The sequence below is a fragment of the Pseudorasbora parva genome, chromosome 25 (assembly GCF_024679245.1).
Source record: "Pseudorasbora parva isolate DD20220531a chromosome 25, ASM2467924v1, whole genome shotgun sequence".
Taxonomy (NCBI): domain Eukaryota; kingdom Metazoa; phylum Chordata; class Actinopteri; order Cypriniformes; family Gobionidae; genus Pseudorasbora; species Pseudorasbora parva.
This window is the reverse complement of record NC_090196.1, coordinates 15982533-16010070: the sequence shown is the minus strand read 5'-3', so window position 1 is coordinate 16010070 and position 27538 is coordinate 15982533. Positions and strand designations below refer to the sequence as shown.

Genomic DNA, 27538 nt, shown 5'->3' with positions numbered 1-27538 from the left:
TCCGCAGCCAGGACTTTGTAATGTGTGCAGAATGTGGTTTTGCATTGTCTTGTTGAAATATGCATGGACGTCCCTGGAAAAGATATCTTCTTGAAGGCAGCATATTATGCTCCAAAATCTCTATGTACTTTTCAGCATTAATGGTGCCTTCACAGAAGTGCAAGTTACCTTTGCCAAGGGCACTGACACAACCCCATACCATGACAGACCCTGGCTTTTAGACTTGTTGCTGGTAACAGTCTGGATGATCCTTTTCTTCTTTGTTCCGGAGCACACGGCGTCCATTCCTCCCAAAAAATACTGATTCATCTGACCACAGTACACATTTCCACTGTGTGATGGTCCATCCCAGTCGACGGCGCTTCTGGACACTGTTAACATAAGGCTTCCTTTTGGCACAGTACAGTTTTAACTGGCATTTGTGGATGTAACTACGTATTGTGGTACTTGACTAAGGTTTGCCAAAGTAGTCCTGAGCCCATGTGGTGATATCGCTTATAGATGAATGACGATTCTTGATGCAGTGCCGCCTGAGGGATCGGAGATCACGGTTGTTCAGCTTAGGCTTGCAGCCTTGTCCTTTACGCACTGAAATTCCTCCAGATTCCTTGAATCTTGTAATTATGTTATGCACTGTTGAATGTGAAATATCCAAATCTCTTCCTATCTTTCTTTGAGGAACATTGTTTTGAAACATTTCAATAATTTTCTCACGTATTTGTTGGCAAACTGGCGATCCTCGGCCCATCTTTGCTCCTAAAGGATTAGATCTTTCTTGGATGCTGCTTTTGTACCAAATCATAATTTCAATCACTTGTTGACATCACCTGTTTCAAATCACATCATTATTTAACCCTTTTACCTCATTACTAGCCCTAAATTGCTCCTGTCCCAACAATATTTGAAATGTGTTGCAGGTCTGAATGACAGGAAAGGATGCATATTTACAAATGACATGAAGTTGACAAAACATGAAATATTTTGTGTTCATATTGTCTGCAATGAAATACAAGTCAAAGTAAATCTAGAAATCACTACTTTCTTTTTTTATTTGCGTTTTCCAAACTGTATATACTATATATATATATATATATATATATATATATATATATATATATATATATATATATATATATATATATATATATATATATATATATATATATATATATATATATATATATATATGCTATATCAATGCTTCTCTAAAGTTTTTCTCTTGAATTTTTTTTTTTTTTTTTTTTTTTTTTTTTTACATTTCTTTATACTTATTTCTTTTATAAAACAAATTTTCCATGACACAAATCCTAAGTCCTACATTCCAGTCCCCGTTTCCATGACAATATCCTAGTAACGATTGTAAGCACACAAAAAGGCTGAAAGGGCAACTTCCGCCTGGTCGGAACTTTAAATAAATAATTTGCACTAGCGTTAACAAAGCCAAGAGATCGTTTGAAATGAAGAAAAGCGTCGGAGCAGCAAAAGAGCAGGTGGGCAAACAATCCCTGCATTAAATCATCGCTATATAGGGCAGACATTACAGTGAGGCTAACCGCAGTGCTAACAGTCACACCTCAGATCTGCCCGTGCGCACTGCATACTGTAAATGCTCACCAGCATTTATAACCAAAACATCCACCCCATGCTGTAATCTGCGAATGACTGCATAAAGCTCAGCGACAATGGACTCTAAGAGGGAAAGGGATAATGGTGAGTGTGTGACTTGATAAAGCGGTATTTAATACGTTAGCGCGTGCTAGCAGCGGTAGCTGTCCACACACTGGTGCTGATTCACAAAGCTACTACCGGGACTAAAATAGCATGCATTGGTAGGCTATTGAATCTATTTTGTTGTACATTTCCTTTGTTTGGCAGCATAATGAACGCAGCATTGCATAATCATTTTTAGTAAAACAGCATGGCGTCTCCTTTAGGGCATTTCTTTTTTGTTGCTCCGCATGTGCGCTACGTTTGGGTTCATTAAACACATGCTTTGACTCCGTTGATTAAACCAACTGTTGGTTTGCAACAACTTTGAATGTATCCACTATAGACTGGTATCCACATAATCTCTGCCATTATATTTTAGCTCGCAAAAAACTCTTTCATGTGGGTGCTGTGCGTATTGTCATGATCGATTTAAAGTGGATTAGTATTGATTTATTCATCTATTCAGTTAGGTTAAGTAAGATTATTGTTATAGTTACATGATTCTGTACCTTTTTAGAATACCGGGTTACAGTAAACCAATCCCATAACCACCCCATGTGCTCTTTTATTTATAGGCTATACTATTGCATTCAGTTTTCAGCAAATACCCAAAAAAGATTTTTTAAAAATCGAAATCTGATGGCCTCTGCAAGAAATCTTATATTGAGCCGTGGTTGGATCTTCCATCAGGATGACAATCCCAAACAAAGATAAAAATCAACAGACAAATTTGTCACTGAGCACAAAATTAAGCTTCTGCAATGACCATCCCAGTTCTCTGACCTGAACTCCATAGAGAATCTCAGAAAATTTGAATATTACTTAAGACCAATACAAAGAAAGGATTTTTAGAAATCTTGGCCAACTAAAAAAAGTATGAAAATGAAGAGGTGAAATGAGCATGTACAGCACTCAATACTTAGATGTAGCTCCTTTTGCCTGAATTACTGCAGCAATGCGGCGTGGCATGGAGTCGATCAGTCTGGCACTGCTCAGGTGTTATGAAAGCCCAGGTTGCTCTGATATTGGCCTTCAGCTCTCCTGCATTGTTGGGTCTGGCATATCGCATCTTCCTCTTCACAATAAGTTATGGTCAGGCAAGTTTGCTGGCCAATTAACAGCAGGGATACTACAGTCCACTCTTTGTGAATCTCCCACACATTTTTGAATGGGTTTTGTTTCACAATCCTCTCCAGGGTGCGGTTATCCCTATTGCTTGTATACTTTTTTCTACCAAATCTTTTCCTTCCCTTCACCTCTCTATTAATGTGCTTGGACACAGAGCTCTGTGATCTCTGAACAGCCAGCCTCTTTTGCAGTGACCTTTTGTGTCTTGCCCTCCATATATGCAAGGTGTCAATGGTCATCTTTTGGACAAGTGTCAAGTCAGCAGTCTTCCCCATGATTGTGTAGCCTACAGAACTAGACTGAGAGAACATTTAAAGGCCGTTGCAGCTGTTTTGATTTAATTAGCTAATTAGACTATGGCACCAGGTGTCTTCAATATTGAACCTTTTCACAATATTAATTTCCTTAGTAGTCAGTTATAATTATCAAAATTAAAAGAATTAAGCATTTTAAATATATCCGTCTGTGTATAACGATGAATGAATATAATATACAAGTTTCACTTTTTAAATGGAATTAGTGCAATAAATAAACTTTTTGATGATATTCTTATTATATGTCCAGCACCTGTAGAAGAATACTCAGAGCTTGTTATCTTCGGGAAAGGACGTTGCAATAATTGGTTGCCAATAATTGTGGCCAACGTAAACTAGAGAAAGACATTTATTTCATAATGTGATCATATTAAAAACTAAATGTAAGAAAACAAATGTTAGTGTTAAAAATTAATATTTGTAGGACATTCCATTAAACCCAGAGGGAGCTACAGCTGTAATCCAGTCTTTAAGAGTTAAAGAAAAGCAACACATAAAGGGAGATTAAAACTGTAATCACTGTGGATCTTTTGAATCATGTAGATCCACGTTTATAATCTCCCCACAGAAAACACTTAGACTAGAAAGAGCCCTAATACGGTTTGGGCTATCAAAAAATGCTATATAAAGTATAATCACATATTTTCTCCTTATATTCCAGAAACAGAATGTGCAAAGATCACCACTGTGCTTCTGAAATCCCGCACTGGGGAGTTTGATTTGGAGTCCATCTTATTTCTTAAACTGAGGAATTTAGGTAAAACTACTAGTGTCTTTGCTGAATACATTATCACAGTCGCACATAAACATAATCTTGCTTACACAACCTGTTTTTGTTTTGTTTGTTTTTTTGGCAGGAATTTATGATCTTGGATGTATAGGAGAATGTGTAAACCTGGAGAGGCTGGACCTCTCGGGAAATAACATCACAAATCTGGGGCCTCTTTCACCTCTACGGAGACTTCTCGTTCTTAACTTGTCAGCCAATAGAATCTCGAATTTAGGTAATGGTTATTTCATATGTAGAATTCAGAAAACCTTGTTATTAGTAACATCGGTGGCTGTTAAGTGAACTGCAGCCAACAACTTGTGTAGATGCATATTTAAATCAATAACAAAATAAACACTACAAAAATAACAGCGGTGTGAAAACAGCAGATTAGAAAGCATCTGATCATGATTTGAATATGTTTGCACCAGCTCTGCAATTCACTGCCATCATGTAGATAGATGATGTAACTTAATACACGGTTATGATAGTTATATAGTATATTTAAGACTATAGACTTTATAGATCTGACTATGTGAGACACTAGTTTGAATTAATCCATTTGCTTTGCATTACACATTGACATTACAGTACAGAATAGCTCTTTCAGCATTACCCTTAACTTTGTTAGCATTAATTTCATTGAATGAAAGAGCACATATAAACGGCACATCCTTTTGATTTTCCGAGTTTTGAACATTCAACAGTCAGTCTACAGGCTTTCATAGACAACCTAGGAAGTCTGGGAAGGTCTCGTTTTTTAAGTTTTGTTACAAGCTGTTCACACATTGCCAATAAATAAAAAATATTAATACATGAAAATTATTTTATATAGCCACTTTAATCTGATAACACTTTATATAAAAATCAGTGCTATTATATCTAACTTTTGGTGTTGATCATGTCTCTTTTCAGAACCCCTTTCCAGCTGTGAAAGTTTACAGAGTTTGAATGTTGCTGGTAATGTGATACCAAGGTAAGTTGCCTTTTTTAGTTCCTCGTTATATTTATCTGCCTTCCTATCCACCTTTCTATATGACAGATATTGCTTTGCACCTACAGTGTTGATAATCTTAATGCACTCAAGTCTTTAAGGAAGCTGGAGAGCATCAGACTGAAGGACAACACCTATAATTACACCAATCCAAGTTAGCAGTTTCCTGACTTTCATTTATTAAATCTTTTTGGCTCTCAAAACATTTTCCTAAATTCCTATTTATTTTGCTGTAGTCTGCAAGAATTCAACATACCGAACTCTTATTCTTGAAATGTTCCCAAACTTGAAAGTGTTGGATGGTGAGTTAATTTTTTACTAAACACTTTATAAAAAAGTTATTTAAAATTTAAAAAGTTATTTTTTTCCATAAAATGTTGTATGCAGTCTAGCGAGTTATCACATTCTCTTTCAATGTGTTATTTAAGGTGAAAGGGTGGTGGGACGTGGAAGTGACTTATATCAACTATGCAAAGACATTGATGATACTATTAAAGGTATTCACTGGAATTAAAATATTTTTATTTAATAGATTTTATGAGGTGATGCACTTGTGTATCATTTGGTACTGTAACACTGAAAACAAAATAAAACTGACACGATATAAACATTTTTGGGGTCAAATATATTTTATTTAATTAGTGCAAGTTAACTATGACAGCCCTAAAAAAGTTTGCGGTCACTAAGAATTTTTCTTTTTAAAGAAATTAAAACTTTTTAGCAAGGATACACTGAATTTATCAAAAGGGACAGTAAAGACACTGATCATTTTACAAAAGATTTCTACTTGAAATAAATCCTGTTCCCTTTCTGTCAGTCAAGTTTGACGTAATGTCGACTGACATATGGGGTCTCACATGGGAGCCCCACCTCTGAGTTTTAGAAAAATGGTCAATGAAATTGGTGTGTCATTTGCACTCCCCCATACATATGGGTATATAAGATGGTGGCATGTATTCAGCTTCGGTTACATTACTCTTCCAATCACCATAGCTAAATGAGCGTTATAAAGAGGAGATCCCTCTTGCTGGAAGAGTCTGTGGCGCATTCAGTGGTGTTTCACAGTTACTGAGTGCACAGTTAAGTACAGCGATTCCTCTCTGGGCGCTTTGACATAAAAGAGCAGATGGCCCTAAAAGAGCAAGTACGGGTGCTTTTTTAAAGATGCCCACCTGGGGTGCTCACTCAAGCTAAGTCAGATTCATAGTTGATGGCCATGCTTTACTGAGGTTTGAGTGGAGCGCTCTGCTTTGCCCTGAGCATTCGCGGTTTGACAATTGCTTCCTGGGTGCGTCCTGCCCAATTGCCTTTCCTTCCGGAGGTGCATGAGGAGATCCAGTCGTGGAAGGCACCTTTTACTCTCCGAAGCCTCCTTCACGGCCTCCTTCACTCTCACTACCCTTAATGGTGGAGCTGCAAGAGGGTATGTTGAGATTCCACAGGTGAAGTGTGCAGTTGCATGCAGCACACTTGTGCCTGCAAAGTGCAGGAACCTGGAGGACCTGTCTGCGGCTACTGTCCAAGGCCTGTAAGCTGAAATCAGCTCTGTCTGCAAAGGTTTACAGTGCCTTTGGACAGGCCACCTCGGCCCTGCATGTGATGGCCATCCTGCAAGTTCATCAGGGCAAAGCACTTAAAAATCTGCATTAGGTTATTTCTGAGCCGGGGTTGATGCAGGAACTGCACCTAATGACCGGCTTCACCCTCTGGGTGAGCAAGGTCACGGCACAAGCCCTCTGCCAGACGATGTCCACTTGGTGGTTGAGAAACGTCACCTCTGAACCTTGCAGAGATGCAAGATGCTGACAAAGTTTGCTTTTTCTATGCCCCCTTCCTTCGCACACTTTCAAGAACTTTGTCCAGCAGTTCTTGGCAGTCCATAAGGTGATGGAGACCATCAGACACATCTTGCCATGGCATGATACCATCACCACCAGGACTCCGAGGACTGGTCCCTAGTCTGCTCATCACCAAGGGCTCCGGCGGAGGCAGAAACAACATCCCGGCCGCAACATCGAGCCCCCAGCAGGAAGGCGCTGTAGCCTGTCTCTCAGACCGCCGCTAAAACCCCCATATGTCTATCAAAGCAGCCCTGAGATGGCTAACCCAGAGAACCAAGAGGTGGTGATCACACCACTCCATCCCTAGTTTATTTCTGTTCTTAAAGACCCCAAGTATTTTGTTTAATTGCTTTATATATTACTTTTAGCAATAATATATTACTTGATTTTTTAATAAACATTTTTCTCTGTTTATGAGACTCTGCCCATATATCTATATGTTCTATAATTATTATTTTCTCTTTCATTTGTAGCAGGCATGTATAAAAATGGCCAAATGCCTGAGGTGCCAGAGACCAAACCTTGGGTGGATGATGGTTTTTGGGAGATAAAGAGATCAAACAATGCCATTGTTGATGAAGCCTATAAACAGTTCAGTGGTATGAGATAAACTCATCCACATTAATCATAACCATTTCTAAAACATTCTTTAAACAACTGCAGTCACTCTTCCAAACCATAGATTTAATGTGCTTTCTGTAACTATCTCAACAGATGTTTTGCATGAATGCAGGCTGCTGAACAGTCGAGCAGCACATGTGATCTCACAAAACGAACGGACCTTCAGCCTCAAGAACCAACCAAAGCAGTATGCCGTTTGAATCTGGGAATCCCTCAATTGAATTATGTTTCCATAAGAATGCATCTGTTTTTCACAGCTTTTTCTATGTTTCTATTTTCAAATGTCCATAAGCTTGATGCATCACCGGTGCCAGAAATCCTAAATGCTCCGTGTTGCCTGCAGTGTGAGGGTTTAGTTTTTGTAACTACACTTGAGTTCTTTCTGATTTTCCGCTGCTTAAAGCAGTGGTTCTCAACCAGGAAGCTTCCAAGGGGGCCTCAGATGACTTGAAAATAAGAAACACAACAACACTAAAGTCAAGATATGTCTTTGTACTTGGTTATTTTTTATAATGAATGCACACAGATGAGCCAAAACATGAAAACCTGCCTAATATGTTGTTGGTCCTCCACATGCTGCCAAAACAGCGCTGACCCACAAAGCATGGATTTTACAAGAAGGTGTCCTGTGGTCTCTGGCACAAAAACCAGGACCAAGATCCTTCCTGTAGGTTGTGAGGTGGAGCCACTGTGGATCAAACTTGTTGGTTCAGCACATGACACAGATGCCCGATTGGATTGAGATCTAGGGAAATTGGAGGCCAGGGCAACATGTTCCTTAAACCATTCCTAACAATGTTTAGTGTGTCACTGCCATTAGGGAAAACCATTGTCTTGAAGGGGTGTACCTGGTCTGCAACAATGTTTAGGTATCCTGGTGAATTAATCCTGGTGCAATAACTTCCCAGGTAAACGGCACACATGTACATGGCTGTCCAGGTGAAGAAAACAGGACTCAACGGATCAGGCAACCTTCTTCCACTGCTCCAAGGTCCATTTCCAACGCTTACGTAACCGTTGTCGAAACTTTCGACTGTGGACAGTGGTCATCACATAGCCTAGAAATCTAGACGTACCCTAGCGGCAGCAAATTTAATTTGCCCGCAAGTGTGGTCTAGCAACTCTCAATTCCTATCTGAGCTGTATTCCTCAGAATCTGGACGGCCCAATCACATCGTATAGGCTATAGAGTTGGCGGGCGGGGCCATAATGACGACGGCCGAGTTGCGTTTGCGTGCTTCTAGTAACACAGTCTTCTAGTCAACACAGAAACTGGCGAACGGCGGCGGTCTTTCGAATCAGCTCTGCCCGCGCCTCCGGAAGACTTGGAGTTAAGCTTTCCTCTGAGAAAAGAACAAAGAGCGGCACTGAAGTCATTCTTAAAAAGGGAAGATGTGTTCGGAGTTTAGCCGACCGGATACAGCGAATGTTTAATCAGTCAGCGAGCTCCCCTTCACCGTCGTTGCTCCGGTTGGTGTAGCGCTATCCTATCGTGTGCAGAGGGAGTTTGAAAGACAACCGTTTATCCCGCCCCTCGGATTGAGCCCTGTCTATGGTGAGTTTCCAGACCAAACATCTTGATGTGGGTCTGGCTTGTCAGGCTAGTCATCACAGGCACTCTGATTGGTTTGCGACTATGCAGCCCCATACCCAGCAGAGTGCGATGCACTGTGTTGTGACCCATTTCTCCCATTTTATGTGGCTTGTGCCATAGTAGACCTTCTTTTGGCTTGTACCAAACGAGATGGCCTTCAATTCCCTTGTGCATTATTGAGGCTTAGGCACCAACATCACTGTTGATAAATTCTCACCGTTGCTGACCGGGATCAACCCACAAGCCTTTTCAAAAAGTCTCTCAGATCTTTATTCCAGCCCATTCCTCCTGCATCCAACACATTGATTACGAGAACTGATCAGCTGTGTTCGGCTTGAAGCGGCACTACGCAGGACGATCAGTATATGACATCAAAGTACCACGAGAGTGATTCGGAAGCATACAGAGCCGTCTGCTCTCTAATCCGCTCGTCGTACTTTGTTGTCATACTCCGATCGATCGACACAGCACCACTTCAAATCGAACAAACTTCTTGTTACCATCTAATTTACCCGGAACTTAACATGTGGCCTTGTTAAGAGATCATCAAGGATATTTAATTCACCTGTGACTGGTCATAATGTTTTGACTCATCAGTGTACATCTTTCTAGTTCTGTTAAGTGCTAAAGCTTTATATTTTGTGTTTGTGAGTGAGGGGGGGCTTCAAGTATTGTTGTGGACAATAGGGGACTTGAAGTCAAAAGGTTGAGATCCACTGGTTTAGAGAGACCAATACTGTAGTTACCCCTAATCCAACTTGATCACTGTCTCAGGATGTTCCGAATCAAGACAATTCCTCTTTGCACTCCTAAAACAATGCTGTATTTAACTTTATGCTTTAAATCATGCTTTAAATGCTGCTATTTGTATATTTCATAATGGTGAAGCACTTGTATTGTTTAACCATTTCTGATGCGTTCCCATGTTGCTCTTCTTGTTTACAATTTTTAGAGAATGCTTTTTGCCTTTTATTCTATGCCTAATGTGGACAATTTTTGTAAATTGCTTGTTTCATATGACTTTTTTTCCCTTTTTATTTGCTCAAGCAAATCTTTGTTTAAATTACATCCAAATTGTGCGCAGCTTAACCTCTTTGTATTTACATTTTGTTAGATTAAAGTACATTCATGCAAAAAAATCCTGTGTCTGTGTTTATTCATCTTACATGTAAATAAGCTGACTATTAAAAAGATTCAGGCTATATAGTCTTTGATTAAGCAAGGAGTAGTTAAATTAGGACATTATACCTTTTACAAATGTAAAGAAAAAAAAAACATTACTGGTGTGCGTCTTGAAACAAAAAAAAATGGCAGTGCAAGTTGCTTTCATTTTAGTCTAGGTCTAGAACCTGGCATCAGAGTGTTTAAATTGTTTAAGTGATGGTTTACTAAAAAACAAACATTCTGTCTGTCATCATTACTCTCCCACATGTAAAGGCTTTCTTTCATCCATGGGGTAGGCCTACAAAAGGCAGAATGACCTGAATGGTGCAGGAATTTTCAGTCTTTGATTGAACTATACCTTTTTCGTTGCACAAGTAAGGTATAAAATATCGTTCTGAACACATTCAAGAAAACATCTCCATCTTGTGGTCTCTACATGCATCGGTCTAGTCAATACAAGTATTAAATGTAAAAGCTACCCACCTCACGAATTATGTTTTCCTAAAAGTAAAAAAAAAAAATAATGGCAAAAGATTACCTTTTGATCACAAAGGGAGAAAAGTCACGGTGCGAAAAGAAAATAAAATCGTGAAAAATGTACCGTGACATCCAGTGCAGTAGGGGGAGTGCAAAAAAGCATGTACGTTCAGAATGTCAGAGCTCTCATCTTTACAGCTGCATGCAGATCAGCGGGTCTGGACACATGGTTGCCAGGTTTATGTAAATCCCGATTTCTGCGGTCTGCAATTTTGAAAATTGCTAATTTCAGATGTGATTTTATAACTATTATTTTGAATTTTTTTAATTCATAAAGTATAGCTTACACCTTCTAATCTGTAAAAACTTGTAACCTTTTGTAACGTTTCTGTTTGAATGAAAAACAAAATGCATTTATACTTCCTATTTTGTATCCGATTATAAATTAAATTCAATATATATATATATATTCACTGTGCTCAGACTCTAAAGCTGCTGGAGTTTACTCTCAATTTCTACATTTCATTTCTACATTTTTATATATATATATATATATATATGTGTGTGTGTGTGTGTGTGTGTGTGTGTGTGTGTGTGTGTGTGTGTGTATGTATGTATTTATAAATACCGGATAAAAAAGATTCTTGTTGAGACAAACTTTAAGTTTGAAAAGTTTTAAAAGCTTAAAGTGCAAAGGTTTTCAGTGTGAAGTAGTTTAAAGTTTAAAGTAGTTTAAAGTTTTTAAGTCAATACAGTCAGGAGATTAGATAGATAGATAGATAGATAGATAGATAGATAGATAGATAGATAGATAGATAGATAGATAGATAGATAGATAGATAGATAGATAGATAGATAGATAGATAGATAGAGTACTCTCAGGATGTTGTTAGAGTACTCGGGGATTGTAAATAAATTTAATAAAATAACAAAATGAACACATTGATTAAAAATAATACATGGCGAGTAGAGTAGAATACATAATAATGTAACAAACTAATATAAAATAAAATATATTAATTTAATTTTGTCACTTATTTGTCTCTCGCACCAGGATGTTTTGCGTTTCGTGGAATCTAAAAGATTGAACACTACTGCCGCAAGGACAAGGTTAATCATAGATATTTTTTTTTGTGAAATCTGGCAACCCTAGATACTCATAGTAGAGGATGAGACACCGGATAGCTGCTGCAGTGCGTTGAGTTAGTAGTATCACGATTAGCTCAGGATGGCTGGAAACGCGTGGAGGTCAACGGTAAGGACTATATTACATGACAAAACTCAGATTATAGCAGTCCGTGTTCTCGTATGCCTAATATGAATGTGTATAATGAATTCAAGTAACGTTATACTTTCCATGCGCAGGAGAAAAAAAAATCGTTGCGTTGCATTAGAGATGCCACAGCGGCCCTGTACTGCATGCCCTTCACACCGGCACTTACATGATTAACACATTTAACAGCTCTCAATCAACTCATACACTAGTCTTTAAACACATATAAGTGAAGTTAAGAGAATAAGACGACGCGTTCTGACCTCAGTGGATGAGTCAAACGCCACAGATGTTCAAGACCACTGCAGTCATCCCGAACCACACATTATTGTGTTTAATAACTAGAAGAGTCAATAAACTCACCTAGCAGGACAGTAGGGTCAGGTTGTTATAATTAAAAACGACATTCTTGCCTTTTCAGCTCATAAAACTTCTCGAGAGATGCGGCGTGCGGATAAGTGACGCGAGCGGGACTCCGGAAGTAAGACGCGCATCTCAGTTCAGTCAGTTAACGTTAACGTTAGCTTATTAGCTCGCAGTGGGTTTTAGTCATTAAAGATGGCAAATCTGACGTGGACATTAAAACGGTACGGGTGAGATCGTGGTTAAAAATTAGTTGATTTACATCAGCGAGAAGATCTAAGGCCAAAGTTACTAACCAACAAGCGAGTGGATGAAGGTCACCTCGACATTTTGGCTTCATAGTAACAAGAACTGACTGATGTCACGACAAAACTGGACCAGGGATTTATGATTTCTCTTATTAACTTAATGTTATAGTTCTTCTAGAAAATACAATCATGGATAAGTGATGGTGAGGACATGAGAACATGCAGAAGAGCCGTTTAGTGTCCTTCAGACTGGTGTTTTACCTCCTGGGTGCCACTGTCCTCCTACGATAACATTATATTTAAGTGACTGACACCATACACGTCACAGTTTTAGTCTGGATGTCCTGTAAAGAGCATATTCAGGGCTTTTCAGAGATACCATTTGTTTTGAGGTTTCACCAGGACAACTTCTCTTTGGTCATTATAAATGTCTGAATGATCAAATGTATCACTCTTATGGAAATATGGTCATATTTTGTAATTCACTTAAATCTTATATTTTTCGAATTGTTTGTTATAAATCAACATCTCACGAAAATGTTATGGGGTTTCTAATCAAAATATGGCTTTGTTACAAAAGTCTGACATTGTTGACATTGTAACTTTGTTACAAAAGTATGACAAAATATGACATTGTTTTGTACTTTGCATGTGCTCAATAGAGGACACCGGGACTTAAAGTGTGTTTATCAGGCATTTTAGGAGACACAGAAGTGAATAGGGAAAGAAATTACATATCAATGTTCCTATAAAATATTAGATATTATGATGAAAATGTTGCCAACTATTACTTCCATTATTACACTTCTTTATTCATTGCATGTTGCTCCAAGAACACATTAATATGCTAATTAGATTCACATTGCATTGTGGGAAAATGCATGTATGGCCATTTTACCCACATATTGCATAAAGTGAAATGGTATATCAATTAATTCCGTTATATCTTTCATAACATTGTTGAGCATCATCTTTAAATGAAGTTTGTTTAAAACAAATCCTGAAACCTGAAAATTGATTAAAAAATTATTATTATTTTTTTTAAATCATGTATTGTATTTATTTATTTATTTTTTAACAACTGAGTCTCGGTGTCCACTTACAAGGCCATAGAATAACATATGGATATTTTTATTTTATTTTTATGATCTAAACTTTGTTTTCTTGGGACTTAGGAGGTTATTGTAGTTTAGATTTAATTTTACTATTATTGTAAATATAAAATATATAAATATAAAATAGCTGTGCATATGATAGTACATTTATAAACCATCATATAATGATTTAACATTTCCACATATGGCTCCAAATGTGTTCAAACTTAAGCCACAATTAAAATTTATGAATGTCATTACAAAATATGAAACCATTTCTAGTATCTAAAATAAAAATAATAATAATCACAATACCAGTAGCTAGTAACGTTTCTCAAAAGCTTAATTTTCCTTACCACAGAGATTTAGTAAGAAGTCACGAGGTGGCAAAATCATACTGTTATATCTTAATTTTGAATCTTTGTATGCTGTTTGATTATGAGCAATATTTTTGTTGTTGTTGTTGTTGTTTAACAATGTTTAACAGTATCAATATCATTTTGTAATTAAAGTGTTAGTTCAACCAAAACTCAAAATTCTGTCCTCAATTACTCACTGTCATGTCTGCCCAAACCTGAAAGACTTTCGTTCATCTTCTAAACACAATTGAAGGTATTTTTAATAAGATCTGAGAGATTTCAGTCCCTCCAAATGAAATGCTGTTCGTTCCTTTTTTAATGGGCGATTCTCAATTAAAACTAATTTTTGATATTTTTTTGGAAGGAAATGTCCACATTTTCTTATTGGTTCACAGGGTTATTGCACCACTCTTACAGTACACATTGCTTTCTCAAAAAAAAAAAAAAAAAAAAAGAAGAAATAATGTCCTCATCAGATCTGCTGTCTGTTTTTTCTTTTTTTTGAGGGGTTTGTTTAAAAAACACAAAAAAACTTGTCATTTGTGTTAGATCATCAGTGACCCCTGGTTTCACAGACAAGGCTTAAGCTAGTCCCAGAATAAAATGTTTTATTGAGCATTTATTGCTTTAATGTTTTAACTGAAAGTAGCCTGCACTGGCATATCCTAAAATATGTCAGTACCGTTGTTTTGTCTCAATATGCACACCAGTAATATTTCTAAGGAATGTTTATAAAAACTACTTAAATGTCCTAATTGAACTAAGGACAAACCCTGGCTTAATCTAAGACATATCTGTTACACCAGGCACTAAAGGTTTAGGCTGATTTTAATATGTTGGTCATGTAGATTTGTGAAACAACACCCCTCATTTTACACCAGGGATGAGTAATATAAGTTAACCTAAATGCAAACCTTTGTCTATTATTTGCGTGATTAAGGGTTACAATCATGCAAATAATTGACAAAGGTTTGCATTTTGTTTAATCTTTTGTCTTCAGGATGGTCCCTGGTGTAATTTACGTTCTACATGCTTTTTGCCTTAATTCAATTTGCTGCATTGTGTGTTAAGAAAACACGTAAAGTCATGCATGCAGAGTCAATGGGATCAGACTTATTCTTTTAAGTATGGCTTAGTCTATTAGCTGCTTTAGCTCCTGTGTGCTTCAATGAAGATTAGTCGCATTAAATGCAGCGCTTTTACAAACGCATGGGTGGTTTGCTTGCTTTTTAATTGAATGTGTGGGCTTTGTGTATTGGGTAATATCAGCTTGATTTATCTCTCAGTGTCATTGACCCGTTTGTACCTTTGAAATCGCCTTTGCAGGTGTCCCGTGTAATTGGAGCTATAAAGACTCAGACCCCACAGCCCAAAACCTTCTCTCGAGGGGTAAGTTTAATTTAATACTTGCTGCTGTACCATAATTTGTAATGACATGGATAGTTAACATTTACTCAACTAACTTTTATGGATGACACTAACAAATCAAGTACTAGTGGTATTGCTAAGAGTATTTTTGTACATGGTACTATGTTTTGTTGTTGTTTTTAACACGCGTACCATTGTAATTCCATGGTATTAAAGGTATAGTTTGCCCAAAATGTAAAATTCTGTCATCATTTACTCAAGTTGTTCCAAACCTGTATGAACACAAAGAAGACATTTTAAAGAATGTTGGTAACCAAACAGTTGATGGACTCCATTGACTTCCATAGTATGGAAAAATAAAAACAATGCTATGAAAGTCAATGGGGTCCATCAACTGTTTGGTTACCCATATTCTTCAAAATATCTTCTTTTTCGTTCAACAACAAAGAAATTAATACAGTTTTGGAACAACGCGAAGGGTAAGTGATGACCGAATTTTCATTTCTGGGTGAACTGTCCCTTTAACCAAGTACATTGGATGTAAATAGCATGGTACACAAATATGGTAAGAATGTAGTACCATCCCAGCTAGCAGGGAGCGTTTTCAGGACTTTACTTAATGTTCTGGCAAGGTTCTTTCAGAATTATGAGCAAATGTTCTTTAAAAATGTTCACCCAAAAATGAAATTGATGTCATTAATGACTCACCCTAATGCCGTTCCACACCGAAAGACTTCCGTTCATCTTTGGATCACAGTTTAAGATATTTTATATTTAGTCCGACAGCGTATCTAAGTGTGTGCACACTATACTGTCCATGTCCAGAGAGGTAATAAAAACATAATCAAAGTAGTCCATATGTGACATTAGTTAGTTAATTAGAAACTCTTGAAGCATCAATAATACATTTTGGTCCAAAATTCACAAAAACGACGACTTTATTCAGCATTGTGTTCTCTTCCGGTATTCAATCCTCAAATAAGTATTCAAACGATTATGAATCAGTGGATTGATTCATGATTCGGATTGCCAATGTCACATGATTTCAGCAGTTTGGTAACCTAGAAATCTAGACGCACCCTAGCGGCATCAAATTTAATCTGCCACGAGCGTCATCTAGCAACTCTCAATACCCTTCTGAGCTGTACAAACCAAACTCTGGTCAGGCCAATCACATCGGCCCTCATTTATCAATCTTGCGTAGAATCTGGTGTATATGTTGGCGTAAGATTATGCTTACACTCCTCTCACCGCCTGATTTATGAAACTGTGCGCACCTCTGCAATTCAGGTGTACGCAATACTTGCCCTTGATAAATGCGGCGGCTGAAAACGATCGTCATTAGAATAACACGCCCCTATATATTCAAGTCTCCGCCTCTCCCACGCCCTCATTTTACGTCATGGACAAACAGAAGACGGCAAAGAAACGAAACTTCTCCGACGTGAAGATCGGGCGCGCTCAATCATCTCACTAGTCCACTAGTCAGGGCACTGATTAGGACATAAGTCAATGGGCTGACTCCCTGATCAGTGCCCTGACTACTGAACTAGTGAGATGATTGAGACGCGCCCATCGAGTCCATCACCAGGGAAGTGAAAAAAAAAAAAAAAAAACGAAATTGTTTTATTTGGGAGTTTAAAGAGTGGGATTAAAGGCACCTACAAAAACAAAATATGGACCCAAATTACGAGTACTCTTAATAATGTGGAGGTTGAGAAGCGCACTCCAGCAGTTTAAAGCTGTTTGGATGATAAATTACCATCACAATGCATTATTTTACAGCACGTTTTGAAACAATTAGCATTTAATTTCGTATCACGGCACATGTATTGGGGTGTACAATAGTGATGATGATGTAATGTGGAGTACTACCATTCATTCACATTAATAATTACATGACAATTTGTAAGATTCTTATTATTATTATTATTATGATTATTATTCTTAATGACGCTTGTTATTCAGAAGAAGAGTGCCGTTTTTATTGATTTTATTATTATTTAAAAGAAGAAGGTCATTTTTATTATTTTGTCAGTCTGAATTATTTTAGTCCCAGTCCATGTGCAGTTGCCGGGCCAGCCGGGCCTGAAACGTCAGGTAAAGCGCACAGACTCGCGACTGGAGGAATACATATGCCTACAAATCAAACGCTTTGGTAAAGTCACACAAATTAAACATTGACGTTCATGTTGCACAAAAATAAACACTGAATGTTGTTGTTGTGGTTTTTAACAGTGGGTCATATAGCATATCTTGTCAGTGCGTTTTGTGGTGTTAGGAATTGTTTTTCTACGTATTTTCCCACTAACTCCAAACGTGCGTACACCACCTCCTGAGCTGGCGGAGGATTTGAGCGTGCCGTACGCCAACGTCCATATTGATAAATCTCAAAGTCACCGTGGGTTTGGGTGTACGCAAGGTGTACGCTGGAAATTTGGTGTACGCACTTTTGATAAATGAGGGCCATCGTGTATAGAGTCGGTGGGCGGGGCTTAACATAATGACGGCAGAGTTGCGCTTGCGTGCTTCTAGTAAACAGAAGCTGGTGAACAGCGGTCTTTCGAATCGGCTTTGACCGCGACTGAAGGAGTTGAGCTTTTCTCTGAGAAAAGAACAAAGAACGGCACTGAAGTCATTATACTGTCAAATCTCATTTGTCATAAAGTTTTATGGATTGAAGCAGTATTATTGAGGGGAAAAAACAGGTTAAGGATGGTAAATGGGCTATTTTACACGTTTGAAAGTCAAGTACTTGGAAAGTTTAATGCACTTGGAGTATGCATGAATCTTAAATCTCAAAGATTAATTTTGTAGCCTGCAGAAAATATGTAGTTGTGCAACTTACTTCAGTCAAGGTTGTTCACACGAAGGCGTTGGCTTTTTGGCACTAGCAAGCGTACTTAAAACATACACTGCAAAAAAAAACTGGCCGTAGTTTTTCTGGAGACATTAGTTAAAGGAGCCAGCAGTATTCAAACTGTTTAAACTTTTGTACTAAAATCCTCATATGTAGAAACCTCAGAAAAAGAATGTCAGATTGTGATACGTGTAGTAATTTTCCAATTTAATCTTTTCATTTTTTTGTGGCTTTTATTTTGATCTGTCACGCTAATTATTGAAGATGAAATTTGATTTTTTTTAAATAAATTAATATTTTATGTAACAAGGATGCATTCAGTTGATCAATTGTGACAGTAAAAGTATTTGTTACAAATAAAAGCAGTTTTTTAAAAACTTTTTTTCCAAAAAATATATCATGGCTCCCACTAAAAAATATTAAAGGAGTACTTCAGCGCTGGGAAGATGAATCTGTATTTAAACTGGGTCATCAATGTAGTAGAAATGTGAAATTATTTTTGAATTTGGTGCTTTCTAGACTGAGAAAAGAAAAAAGAAAAAAACTCCTAGATTACTGAATCACTTTCACTTTCCCACCGCGACCGCGTTCATTTTCATAAATTCAGTTCAGTTAGAGAACAGACACTACAATTAAAAACCGAATGTGTCTGTTTAAAGGTCCCGTTCTTCGCGTGTTTTCGAAGCTTTGATTATGTTTACAGTGTGCAATATAACATGAGTTCATGTTTCGCGTGTAAAAAAACACAGTATTTTTCACACAATTTACTTATCTGTACAGCGCAGTTTCCTCTGTCCTAAAAACGGCCTGATGATTTCCTTGTTCTATGAAGTCCCTCCTTCAGAAACACGTAACGAGTTCTGATTGGGCCAGCGCTTCCCGTGTTGTGATTGGACAGCAGCTTAGCGCACTTTGCCCGGAAAGGTCCCGCCTCTTACCATAACGGGGAGATGCAAGCGCTAAATGCGCGCTCTTCTCCACGTGGGAGAGCAACAAGACCACGGCCCCTATTTTGCGTGTTCTTGTGGGCGGAGGGTTAGTCAACAAACGGTTCTAGTGACGTCATTACATCCCTGCACTTCCTGCTGTAGTCCAAACCGGCCGTTCGCTGTAGGCTTTGAAAGGGAACTTCTGTTAAATAAAATATCTCGCTTGGCATTGAACTTTGAGCTTTATAATTTTACAGGTATTATTTATGCTCTAACAGCAACATTACACACTAACTAAAGTTTGAAAGATGGAATCGGAAAGAACGGGACCTTTAATATGTGATTATCCACTGAGGGAGTCAGTCATTATCCACTGAGGGAGTCACAGCCTAAAATGCTGCAGGAATTAGATATATTGACAGTCATGGGTGAGATCGTGATGAGAGCTGAGTTAAATACGTCCGCAGCATAGATTCACATTGATTGTGCAGTCTGGCGCGTTTTCAGTTCATGTCTTTGAAAGCTTAACTTTCATAGGAATTAGTTTGAGAAGTTAAAACACTTACTTTGCTCTGCTGACCACACCGTTTGCATCAATACCTGAGGCTGCGAGCTGAGTGATGTGAGTGTGATCTCCCATACCCCACGCACGAGTTGAAAACATGCGGAAATGGCTCCCTCTGCTGGCTGTAGTCTTTAGCCTCTGGCCAACAATTCCTCCGATGGCGTTTGGAGGAATTTTTCCACAAATAAAATGCGTAAATCTCTTGTCTCAGGGGGATATGAGGGGGGGAGCACAATCATTCGAATATACTCCAGGATTTTTACTGATACAAAGCCATATGCTAATCACTGAAGTAACCCTTTATGCATCACAACTGTTCAACATTGATAATAAGAACCAAAATCCTCATATTAGAATGATTTCTGAAGGATCATATGACACTGAAGACTGGAGTATGATGCTACTATCACAAGAATAAATATTCATAGTTATGTTGGAAAATGATTATTTTAAATTTTTATAATATTTCACAATATGCCCGTAATTTTGATTAAATAAATGCAGCCTTGGTGAGCAGAAAAGAAAAACGCATTGATCCCAAACATTTAAAGAATAGTGTTCATTAAAAAATCACTTTACTTTTAGTTCATTTCACTTTTATGTAGAAGCCTCAGGAAAATGATGCCAGTTTGTGACGCTGGTGATTAATTTTCAGATTTAATCTTTTTCTTTTTTCTTTTCTTTTTTGTGCTTTGACAGATTCAAACTGTAACGTTAATTCCTGGAGATGGAATCGGTCCTGAGATCTCCACTGCAGTAATGAAGATATTTGAAGCAGCAAAGGTACGGATCTGTTGTTTCACTCTTCAGGAATTCATCTTAGGCTGCAAGTTACAACAAGCGCATTGAGCAACTATTATTATTTTTTAACCCCCTTTGTGCACTGCACGCAGTCTTAGAAGAGAATTCAGCACACCTAAGTAAATATTTGCCCAAGACTTGCATGGTGCAGTTGTATTTGAAGTCACCATGAATTCAAAATGGAAAATTCCTTTTCTTCTTTTCTTTTTTTTTTTATGGAATATTGCAGGATTTATTTTAAACAATTTCTCTACGTGCATCTATTTTCATGTGCCCATGTAATCTTTAATCAAAATAACTTTCCCCTCCATTAAAATCTCTTTCTCTTCTCTGATGACCTGTTTTTTGGCACAAGGGCGGGACAACCTGTCACTTACATGAGATCGACCAATAGCAAACCACAACCATCAATTGCCGATAGACAAAATCAAATCCCGCCCTACTTTTTTTCCCCCTTCTTCGAAAAGCCACACATTTGTCACAATAGGACAAAAAAGACTAGCGCAACTTAAGTTTCATGTCAACTTTAAATCTACATTATCACCTTTTTTTCTCAATCAGGCCCCTATTCAGTGGGAAGAGAGAAATGTAACCGCCATCCAAGGTCCCGGAGGCAAATGGATGATCCCTTCTGAGGCAAAAGAGTCAATGGACAAAAACAAAATAGGTTTAAAAGGTGCCACCTCTCTCTCTCACACACACACATCAGTTGAATCATTATAGTGGTTACGATGACTCACGCAATCAATTCCGATTATATTTCAGGACCTCTTAAAACGCCAATTGCTGCCGGACACCCGTCCATGAACCTGCTGCTAAGGAAGACCTTCGACCTGTATGCCAATGTGCGTCCTTGTGTGTCCATCGAGGGCTATAAGACTCCTTACACCGATGTGGATCTGGTCACCATCAGAGAAAACACAGAAGGAGAGTACAGTGGGATTGAACACACGGTATGTGTGTGCGCCAATCTGAATTTCAAACCATTTAACCAGTAACTCAACCAGAGCTAGCTGCTATAATTATTTTGATTTCTTCTGTTGAGATCTGCAGTTGATGTGTATCCTTTTCATTTTACATTTTACATGGATTTTCCGCATGAATTGGTCAGATTTTGATCGGACCTTTTAAATAAGTCCCACCAATAGACATTAGCTGCTTCCGAATTTGCATATTGTATAGTAGGTACTACTTTTGGCTTGAAACTTGCTTCACGACTATTGAAAAAGTATGTTCTATATAGTATGAATGAAATTCGGACATATGGTTCATGTTATGAGGTTCATGTACTTTTTCCTGAAACTGTATACTTTAGTTCTTTAGGCCGATTTACAATAATAGGATGACATTTGACCTTTGGGGTCCTTAGCGGCTCCCTTCACAAATGTCAAAGGTCATACTATTGTCATCTAATGCTATCTTGACCAGTTTTTCACGCAGTGCTAGCGGGAACTCAGTGGGCACAGCTCATATTTCAGGGCTGTTTATTCTCTAGGTAGGTGCCACATGGCTGCTATAAATCAGTTTTCTCTGGTCCCACTCCATAGTGTGTCAAAGCGTTATGTGAAATGACCTTTAGGTCCTCACATTCCATACATGCGATCTACCCTTTGTCTGTTCACATTATTCAAAGTATGAACATGTACACTACCTTTCAAGAGTTTGGGGTCAGTACAATTTTTAATTTGGATGAAATGAATATGTTTGTTAAGAAAGGATGCATTAAATTGATCAAAAGTCACTGTAAATACTTTTACAACCTTTATAAACTTTGGTTCATCATTTTTTTGTTAAAGGGTTCTTTCTGGGAATTGTAGTCTTTCATCCCCATGAGACAAAAATACATTTTCTGTCTTTTCTCAGTCTATAAGGCACCAAATTCAAAAATAATTTCACATTTCTACTACATTGATGACCCAGTTTAAATACAGATTAATCTTCCCAGCGCTGAAGTACCCCTTTAAGTATCGTGGTTTACACCAAAATATTAAAGGGATAGTTCACCTTCAAAATAGGCAAGGTGTCATAAGCCGACCAATTCGATTTTGAATGTATCCCTATGCCATTAGGTTTAGTATCTGTAGGTTCTGTGCTAAAATGTCAATCCGACCTCTTAAATGGGTGATGAATTGAGTCAACTTTCCCTTGAGCTTTTGATATATAAAAGGTCATGGTAATATAAGAATATCCTGTAAGTTTTAGAGCTGAAAACTTTTTTGTTTACGAGCCCTGTGATCGAGAGAATCATTCCGGTTGCCGCTTCCCCCTCAATCTCTCCTCTCCTCGTGAACTGACAGTGGAGCTTAAGCTCATTAAATATGCAAATCTTATCCAATCCTGACCGTGGGCGTTTACTTCAAAGTCTCCATTGCGTCACGCCCATCAAAACCCAGCATTTTGGAGAGAGCCTCAAGCCAGTGTAGAAAATAGCCTATTAGTTATGATGTTTTTGAATGTAAAAACCACACGAACATCATTAGTTGACCTCAGACAACAGTATAAAAAAATAAAAAAGCCAGTTCATGACACCTTTAAGTGTTGTTTTTTGGTCTGAACCAAGTGAACCGAACAAGTATGATTTCTGAAGGATTATGTGACACTGAAGACTGGAGTAATGAGGCTGAAAAATCAGCTTTGCCGTCACAAGAATAAATTACATTTTAAAATATATTCAAATAGAAAAGTTTTAAAATTACAATTTCACATTATAACTTTTTTTATTTTGTTACAGTATTTTAATTCAAATAAATGCAGCCTTGTTGAGCATTAGACATTTTTTCTAAGTACGAACCCCAAACATTTGAACAGTTGTGTAAATTTAAAAATCTCTTCACTTTTCTCAAATTTGCTCAAAACCCCCAAACTTTTGAATGGTAATGTATATGATGTGGTAGTGTACATAAACCCTTGAGTTACCTTATAGATCAACTCCACCATATGAAGCTTGCTGTGCAAAACTTAAATCTGAGTTTGTATAGCAGTCATCATATCTTGCTCCTTTGTATGAACTAACCCGACTGTTTTTTGAAACCTAAACTTGGTTTTGTTGAGATAAACGGCTGTGGTTACCTCAATATTAAATTTGCTTTATTTTCACTCTGAATCAGATTGTGGATGGAGTCGTGCAGAGTATTAAACTGATCACAGAGGATGCCAGCAGACGCATTGCTGAGTATGCATTTGAGTACGCCAGAAATAACCAAAGAACCAGTGTCACGGCTGTTCACAAAGCCAACATCATGTGAGTTTCTCCTTGACAAGAAAACTGTCACAAATCACATGGTAACTTTGTAGCCATGAAGAATTATTTCTATATAAGAGGAGTTTTTACTGGTAGAAAATGTCTTGTTGGATCTAAAATTGTAAATGATAAAGATGCTGTTCAGTGAAGAATTCAGTGATGTCTTTTAGGCGAATGTCTGACGGTCTGTTTCTGCGGAAGTGCCGAGAGGTTGCTGAGAATTTCAAGGATGTGAAATTCACAGAGATGTATCTGGATACAGTCTGTCTGAATGTATGTATACAAGACAACTTCATTCATTCGGCTTTTTCTGCTCCGCCTGCATCTGTGATTTTTTTTACATTTATTTTAAATTTATTTTTTAATATAAGTTTTGACTTATATTCTACTTTAGAATATTTACACTTTAGATTAGGGTCCAATTCTCACTATTAACTATGATTTTTTTTGCCTCAAATAACTCCTTATTACTGCTTATAAATAGTTAGTAAAGTTGTTGTTAAGTTTAGGTATTGGACATGTAAGGCCGCCCAAATCGTCCCAATGGAGGCCAACGATCGGCGGGTGAAGGTCGCTGCGCGTTCGTCTTTTCAGCGGGGAAAAGGGGATTTTATTCCAATCCCTCGTTATCTGACTCCATTTAATCATAATTTAGAATTTAGGTTAGAATGCCATTTGGTTATTTGGTCATTCATTTTTAATAGTTTAAGTACACATTTAATTATTCCGTTTAGCCTTTGTTGAAATTATACCCAACCTGAATAATTCCAGAGCAAGTCAGAATCAATCAAAGTGTAACAATTTATTTACAGTCAGGTAAATGTAGAAAGCCAATTACATAGTCAATTCAAAGGTAATCCATATATAACATCAAATAGTCTGAAGTAAAGAATGAAATGTATACCTGACTTCTGAAAACTACATAATGCTGGCTATCTTGAGACATCCAACATTACGGGCTGACCGGTTTAAAGTGTCAAGCCCTGAGCTCTTTGCAACATTTCCTTAAATACCCAGAACCATTTGAAACTCTTTCAAATGGAAACACGAGTTCACAATAGGAATTTGCATTGATCAGGTCCTATAGACCTGATTAGAAGAGAGGCCAAATGGCTGAAAGCCACACCCACCATACACCAAGGAAAGATATCTTTAAACCCTTAAAACATTTATGATGTTCTAGTTTACTTCTGTGGAGTAGAGATATTTGTACCAGTCGCACTGAGACATTTCAAATGATATCAAACACATATAATACTGTATCGTGAGGATTGACATTGTAACAAAGAGATTTCTGGTGCATTTCAGGTGATCTCAATATGAGGGGCAGCAGGAGTTTGGGGGAAGTTTCATGTGAAAGGAAAGGCATGTAAATTAGAGTCATTCATAGATGGTTCACTCAGTGTGATGTCGTCTCGGACAGAGACTCTAACTGTATGAATAAGTTCAGATGCTAATTTTTCCTTTTTTTTTTTCCTAAATTCCTCCGTTTTCTCAGAGCGATTAGACATTTCGGCATCTACTAGCTTTTTCCAGCCTTACAGACAGGAGGATTAAGAGATGCTGAATATGGTCATGCAGAATAAGACATTAATATGTGCTTTATATGTACTAATAAACAGCCAATAGCTTAGTAATATGCATAAGCAACTAGTTAATATTGAGAATTAAACCCTAGACTAAAGTGTTACCACATATTTCTTTAATTTCAGTTTAAGCACTTTTAACTTAAACATATTTTGCATTTAACGTATACCGTCGTTAGTTGCTAAAGAAACATTTCTAATTTCATTGTTTAATTTCTTCAAATTTAAGTTTTTCATCTAAAATTTATATTAGAACACTTTTCAAATTTAAGCTCTTACATTTTTCAAGTTTAAGTGTAGTGACCCAGAAGTAGTGTTGGGTCAGTTACTCTAAAACTTACTAAAACTCTAAAATTACTAGGAACTAATTACATCTACAACAGTTTAATTGGATTACTGTACTAATTACTCTCTCTAAAAAGTTTTGCATTACTTATTACTTTCTAAATCCCATATCAACTTTCAACCAGTTGAGTAATACAAGGATTGACAGGAATTTGCTCTTATAATTCTTTAAAATAAATATTAAATTATTGACTTGACCAAAATATTTAAAGGGAGAATTTTACATTTTAACATTAGATGTTAAATGGTTTTATATAGTTATTCTATAGTTTATAAAGTATTTGACCTTTTCCCCACCAGTGATGGAAAGTTCTGGCTTTCCATGTTTTCACTGTTATACACTAGGGGTCGCTATGACAGATCTTCTGAAAGAGTACTGAATCTCCTGATCAAAACACATAAAGAAGATGCAGAAATCATATGTAAAAAGCAATATCATATGTAATCATATTCATATGTAAAATGACACGATCAACAACATTAAACTGCATATAAATCAACTTTTTTAATGAAACTTTAAAGGGTTAAGAATGCATGAAGCTAGAATAGTTTTTTTTTTTTTTTTTAAGCAGGTCCATTCTTTCTTTTGATATATTGCATGTTCAGGTATTCATACAACAAAATATTCTGGGGGCCCTGACATTTTTGTGAAAATGATCAAAAATGCAGGTGGGAAAAAAAGAGTTGATGCAATTTACATAAGTAACTAAATCAATTAGAAAAAAAATAAGAGTAATCCCTCACTTAATTACAGTACTTACTTGGTAATGCACTTCAGCCAATTCAAGACTGTCCAGAAGTCACTGTATTTTCATAAAAATCATAATGGTCTTTGTATTGTGATTATTCACTAGATGGTGCAAGATCCCTCTCAGTTTGATGTGCTGGTAATGCCTAATCTATATGGCGACATTTTGAGGTGAGTCTGTATAAAGCATCATATAATAATATTATATATATGATATGATTATTTTTTTAGTGCAACTCTCACCAGCCTTTGATTTGTCTTTCAGTGATCTGTGTGCTGGATTGATTGGAGGCCTTGGAGTCACTCCCAGCGGGAACATCGGAGCCAATGGTGTTGCCATATTTGAATCAGTATGTGTTGGATGCTGCAATAGCTTTATCATCATCTATTAGTATCATTTTATTTATCATAATTCTTGTTTTTTTGTGTGTGTTAGGTACACGGAACTGCCCCTGATATCGCAGGCAAAGATCTGGCAAACCCTACGGCCCTTCTGCTGAGTGCCGTCATGATGCTGCGTCACATGGGACTGCACGATCACGCTAAAAAGATTCAGGCCGCCTGCTATGACACCATACGGGACAAAAAGGTAGGATCAATTATTAGTGATCTTGAGGCTTGATTATGAATTTGGCATCCACCATCAAGACAGATCTTGATAAATCTGTTATGTTTTTATATATTCCAGGTTCTGACCAAAGACCTTGGTGGAAACTCTAAGTGCTCCGAGTTCACCGATGACATCTGCCGAAGAGTGCGGGACATGGAATGAGGATTTTCTAAATGTCTATGTTTGGATCACATGCCTAGAGAACGGACAGTCAAAAAACATGAAATTAATCTTCGTATCATTCTGATATCTACGCACAATTCTACTAAGTGTCTGCATTTTTGTTTCTCCTGATCCGCAAAGCACTGTCTTAAATTCTGTTTCAACGGTGACTGTATTTGTGAGCTGTTTTTAATCTGTCAAAAAGAAACTACAAAATCTAAGATAAACTGTATTTATTGACTGGACATTTTCTCTGATTTAACATTGACAATTTGCCTTTGTCACATGTCAGGAATAATCTTCTCTGAGTATTAGGGGCTGAAATATATATATTTTCCTTTAAAGTGTGTTAAGTCCATTAAAAATGTGAATAG

The 27538-nt window shown here is 37.3% G+C and overlaps 3 protein-coding genes across 6 annotated transcripts in view; 2 read left to right on the top strand and 1 right to left on the bottom strand.

Annotated features, from left to right (window-relative positions):
- The window catches only part of cib2 (calcium and integrin binding family member 2), a 48957-nt gene extending 36580 nt beyond the window's left edge, over positions 1-12377 (bottom strand). Inside the window, exons 1-2 of one of the 2 annotated variants that reach the window (XM_067435862.1) lie at positions 10737-10757; positions 10619-10636 (exon numbers count right to left, since the gene is read on the bottom strand). The gene's annotated coding sequence lies outside the window, so the exon portion shown is untranslated. Of the gene's footprint in view, positions 1-10618; positions 10637-10736; positions 10758-12298 lie in introns of those variants that run through there. The other variant, XM_067435861.1, reaches the window with a different exon arrangement.
- lrrc61 (leucine rich repeat containing 61) lies at positions 1504-10102 on the top strand. 2 transcript variants are annotated; one of them, XM_067436879.1, is made up of 9 exons: positions 1504-1710; positions 3814-3909; positions 4010-4156; positions 4837-4897; positions 4984-5069; positions 5152-5217; positions 5344-5412; positions 7233-7355; positions 7471-10102. In XM_067436879.1, the coding sequence occupies exons 1-9, from the start codon at positions 1683-1685 to the stop codon at positions 7575-7577; spliced, it is 783 nt and encodes a 260-aa protein (XP_067292980.1). In that variant the 5' UTR covers positions 1504-1682; the 3' UTR covers positions 7578-10102. The 2 variants fall into 2 exon arrangements, with proteins under 2 accessions (XP_067292980.1, XP_067292979.1); XM_067436878.1 differs by having other exon boundaries at positions 1507-1710; positions 7230-7355.
- Positions 11755-27409, top strand: idh3a (isocitrate dehydrogenase (NAD(+)) 3 catalytic subunit alpha). 2 transcript variants are annotated; one of them, XM_067435858.1, is made up of 12 exons: positions 11793-11867; positions 12307-12366; positions 15276-15338; positions 20371-20454; positions 21034-21148; positions 21238-21425; positions 23580-23713; positions 23884-23986; positions 26499-26563; positions 26658-26742; positions 26829-26981; positions 27081-27409. In XM_067435858.1, the coding sequence occupies exons 1-12, from the start codon at positions 11841-11843 to the stop codon at positions 27162-27164; spliced, it is 1161 nt and encodes a 386-aa protein (XP_067291959.1). In that variant the 5' UTR covers positions 11793-11840; the 3' UTR covers positions 27165-27409. The 2 variants fall into 2 exon arrangements, with proteins under 2 accessions (XP_067291960.1, XP_067291959.1); XM_067435859.1 differs by lacking the exon at positions 12307-12366 and having other exon boundaries at positions 11755-11867.
- Positions 27410-27538: the final 129 nt, after the last annotated feature.

Excerpts from the sequence above, each read along its gene's own strand:
- lrrc61 (XM_067436878.1), top strand. The coding sequence starts at position 1,683 with ATGGACTCTAAGAGGGAAAGGGATAATG. Across the intron at positions 4,157-4,836 it reads CAATAGAATCTCGAATTTAG|AACCCCTTTCCAGCTGTGAA; the intron begins GTAATGGTTATT and ends GTCTCTTTTCAG. Across the intron at positions 7,356-7,470 it reads AGCCTATAAACAGTTCAGTG|ATGTTTTGCATGAATGCAGG; the intron begins GTATGAGATAAA and ends CTATCTCAACAG.
- idh3a (XM_067435858.1), top strand. The coding sequence starts at position 11,841 with ATGGCTGGAAACGCGTGGAGGTCAACG. Across the intron at positions 23,987-26,498 it reads TGGATACAGTCTGTCTGAAT|ATGGTGCAAGATCCCTCTCA; the intron begins GTATGTATACAA and ends ATTATTCACTAG. Across the intron at positions 26,564-26,657 it reads CTATATGGCGACATTTTGAG|TGATCTGTGTGCTGGATTGA; the intron begins GTGAGTCTGTAT and ends TTTGTCTTTCAG.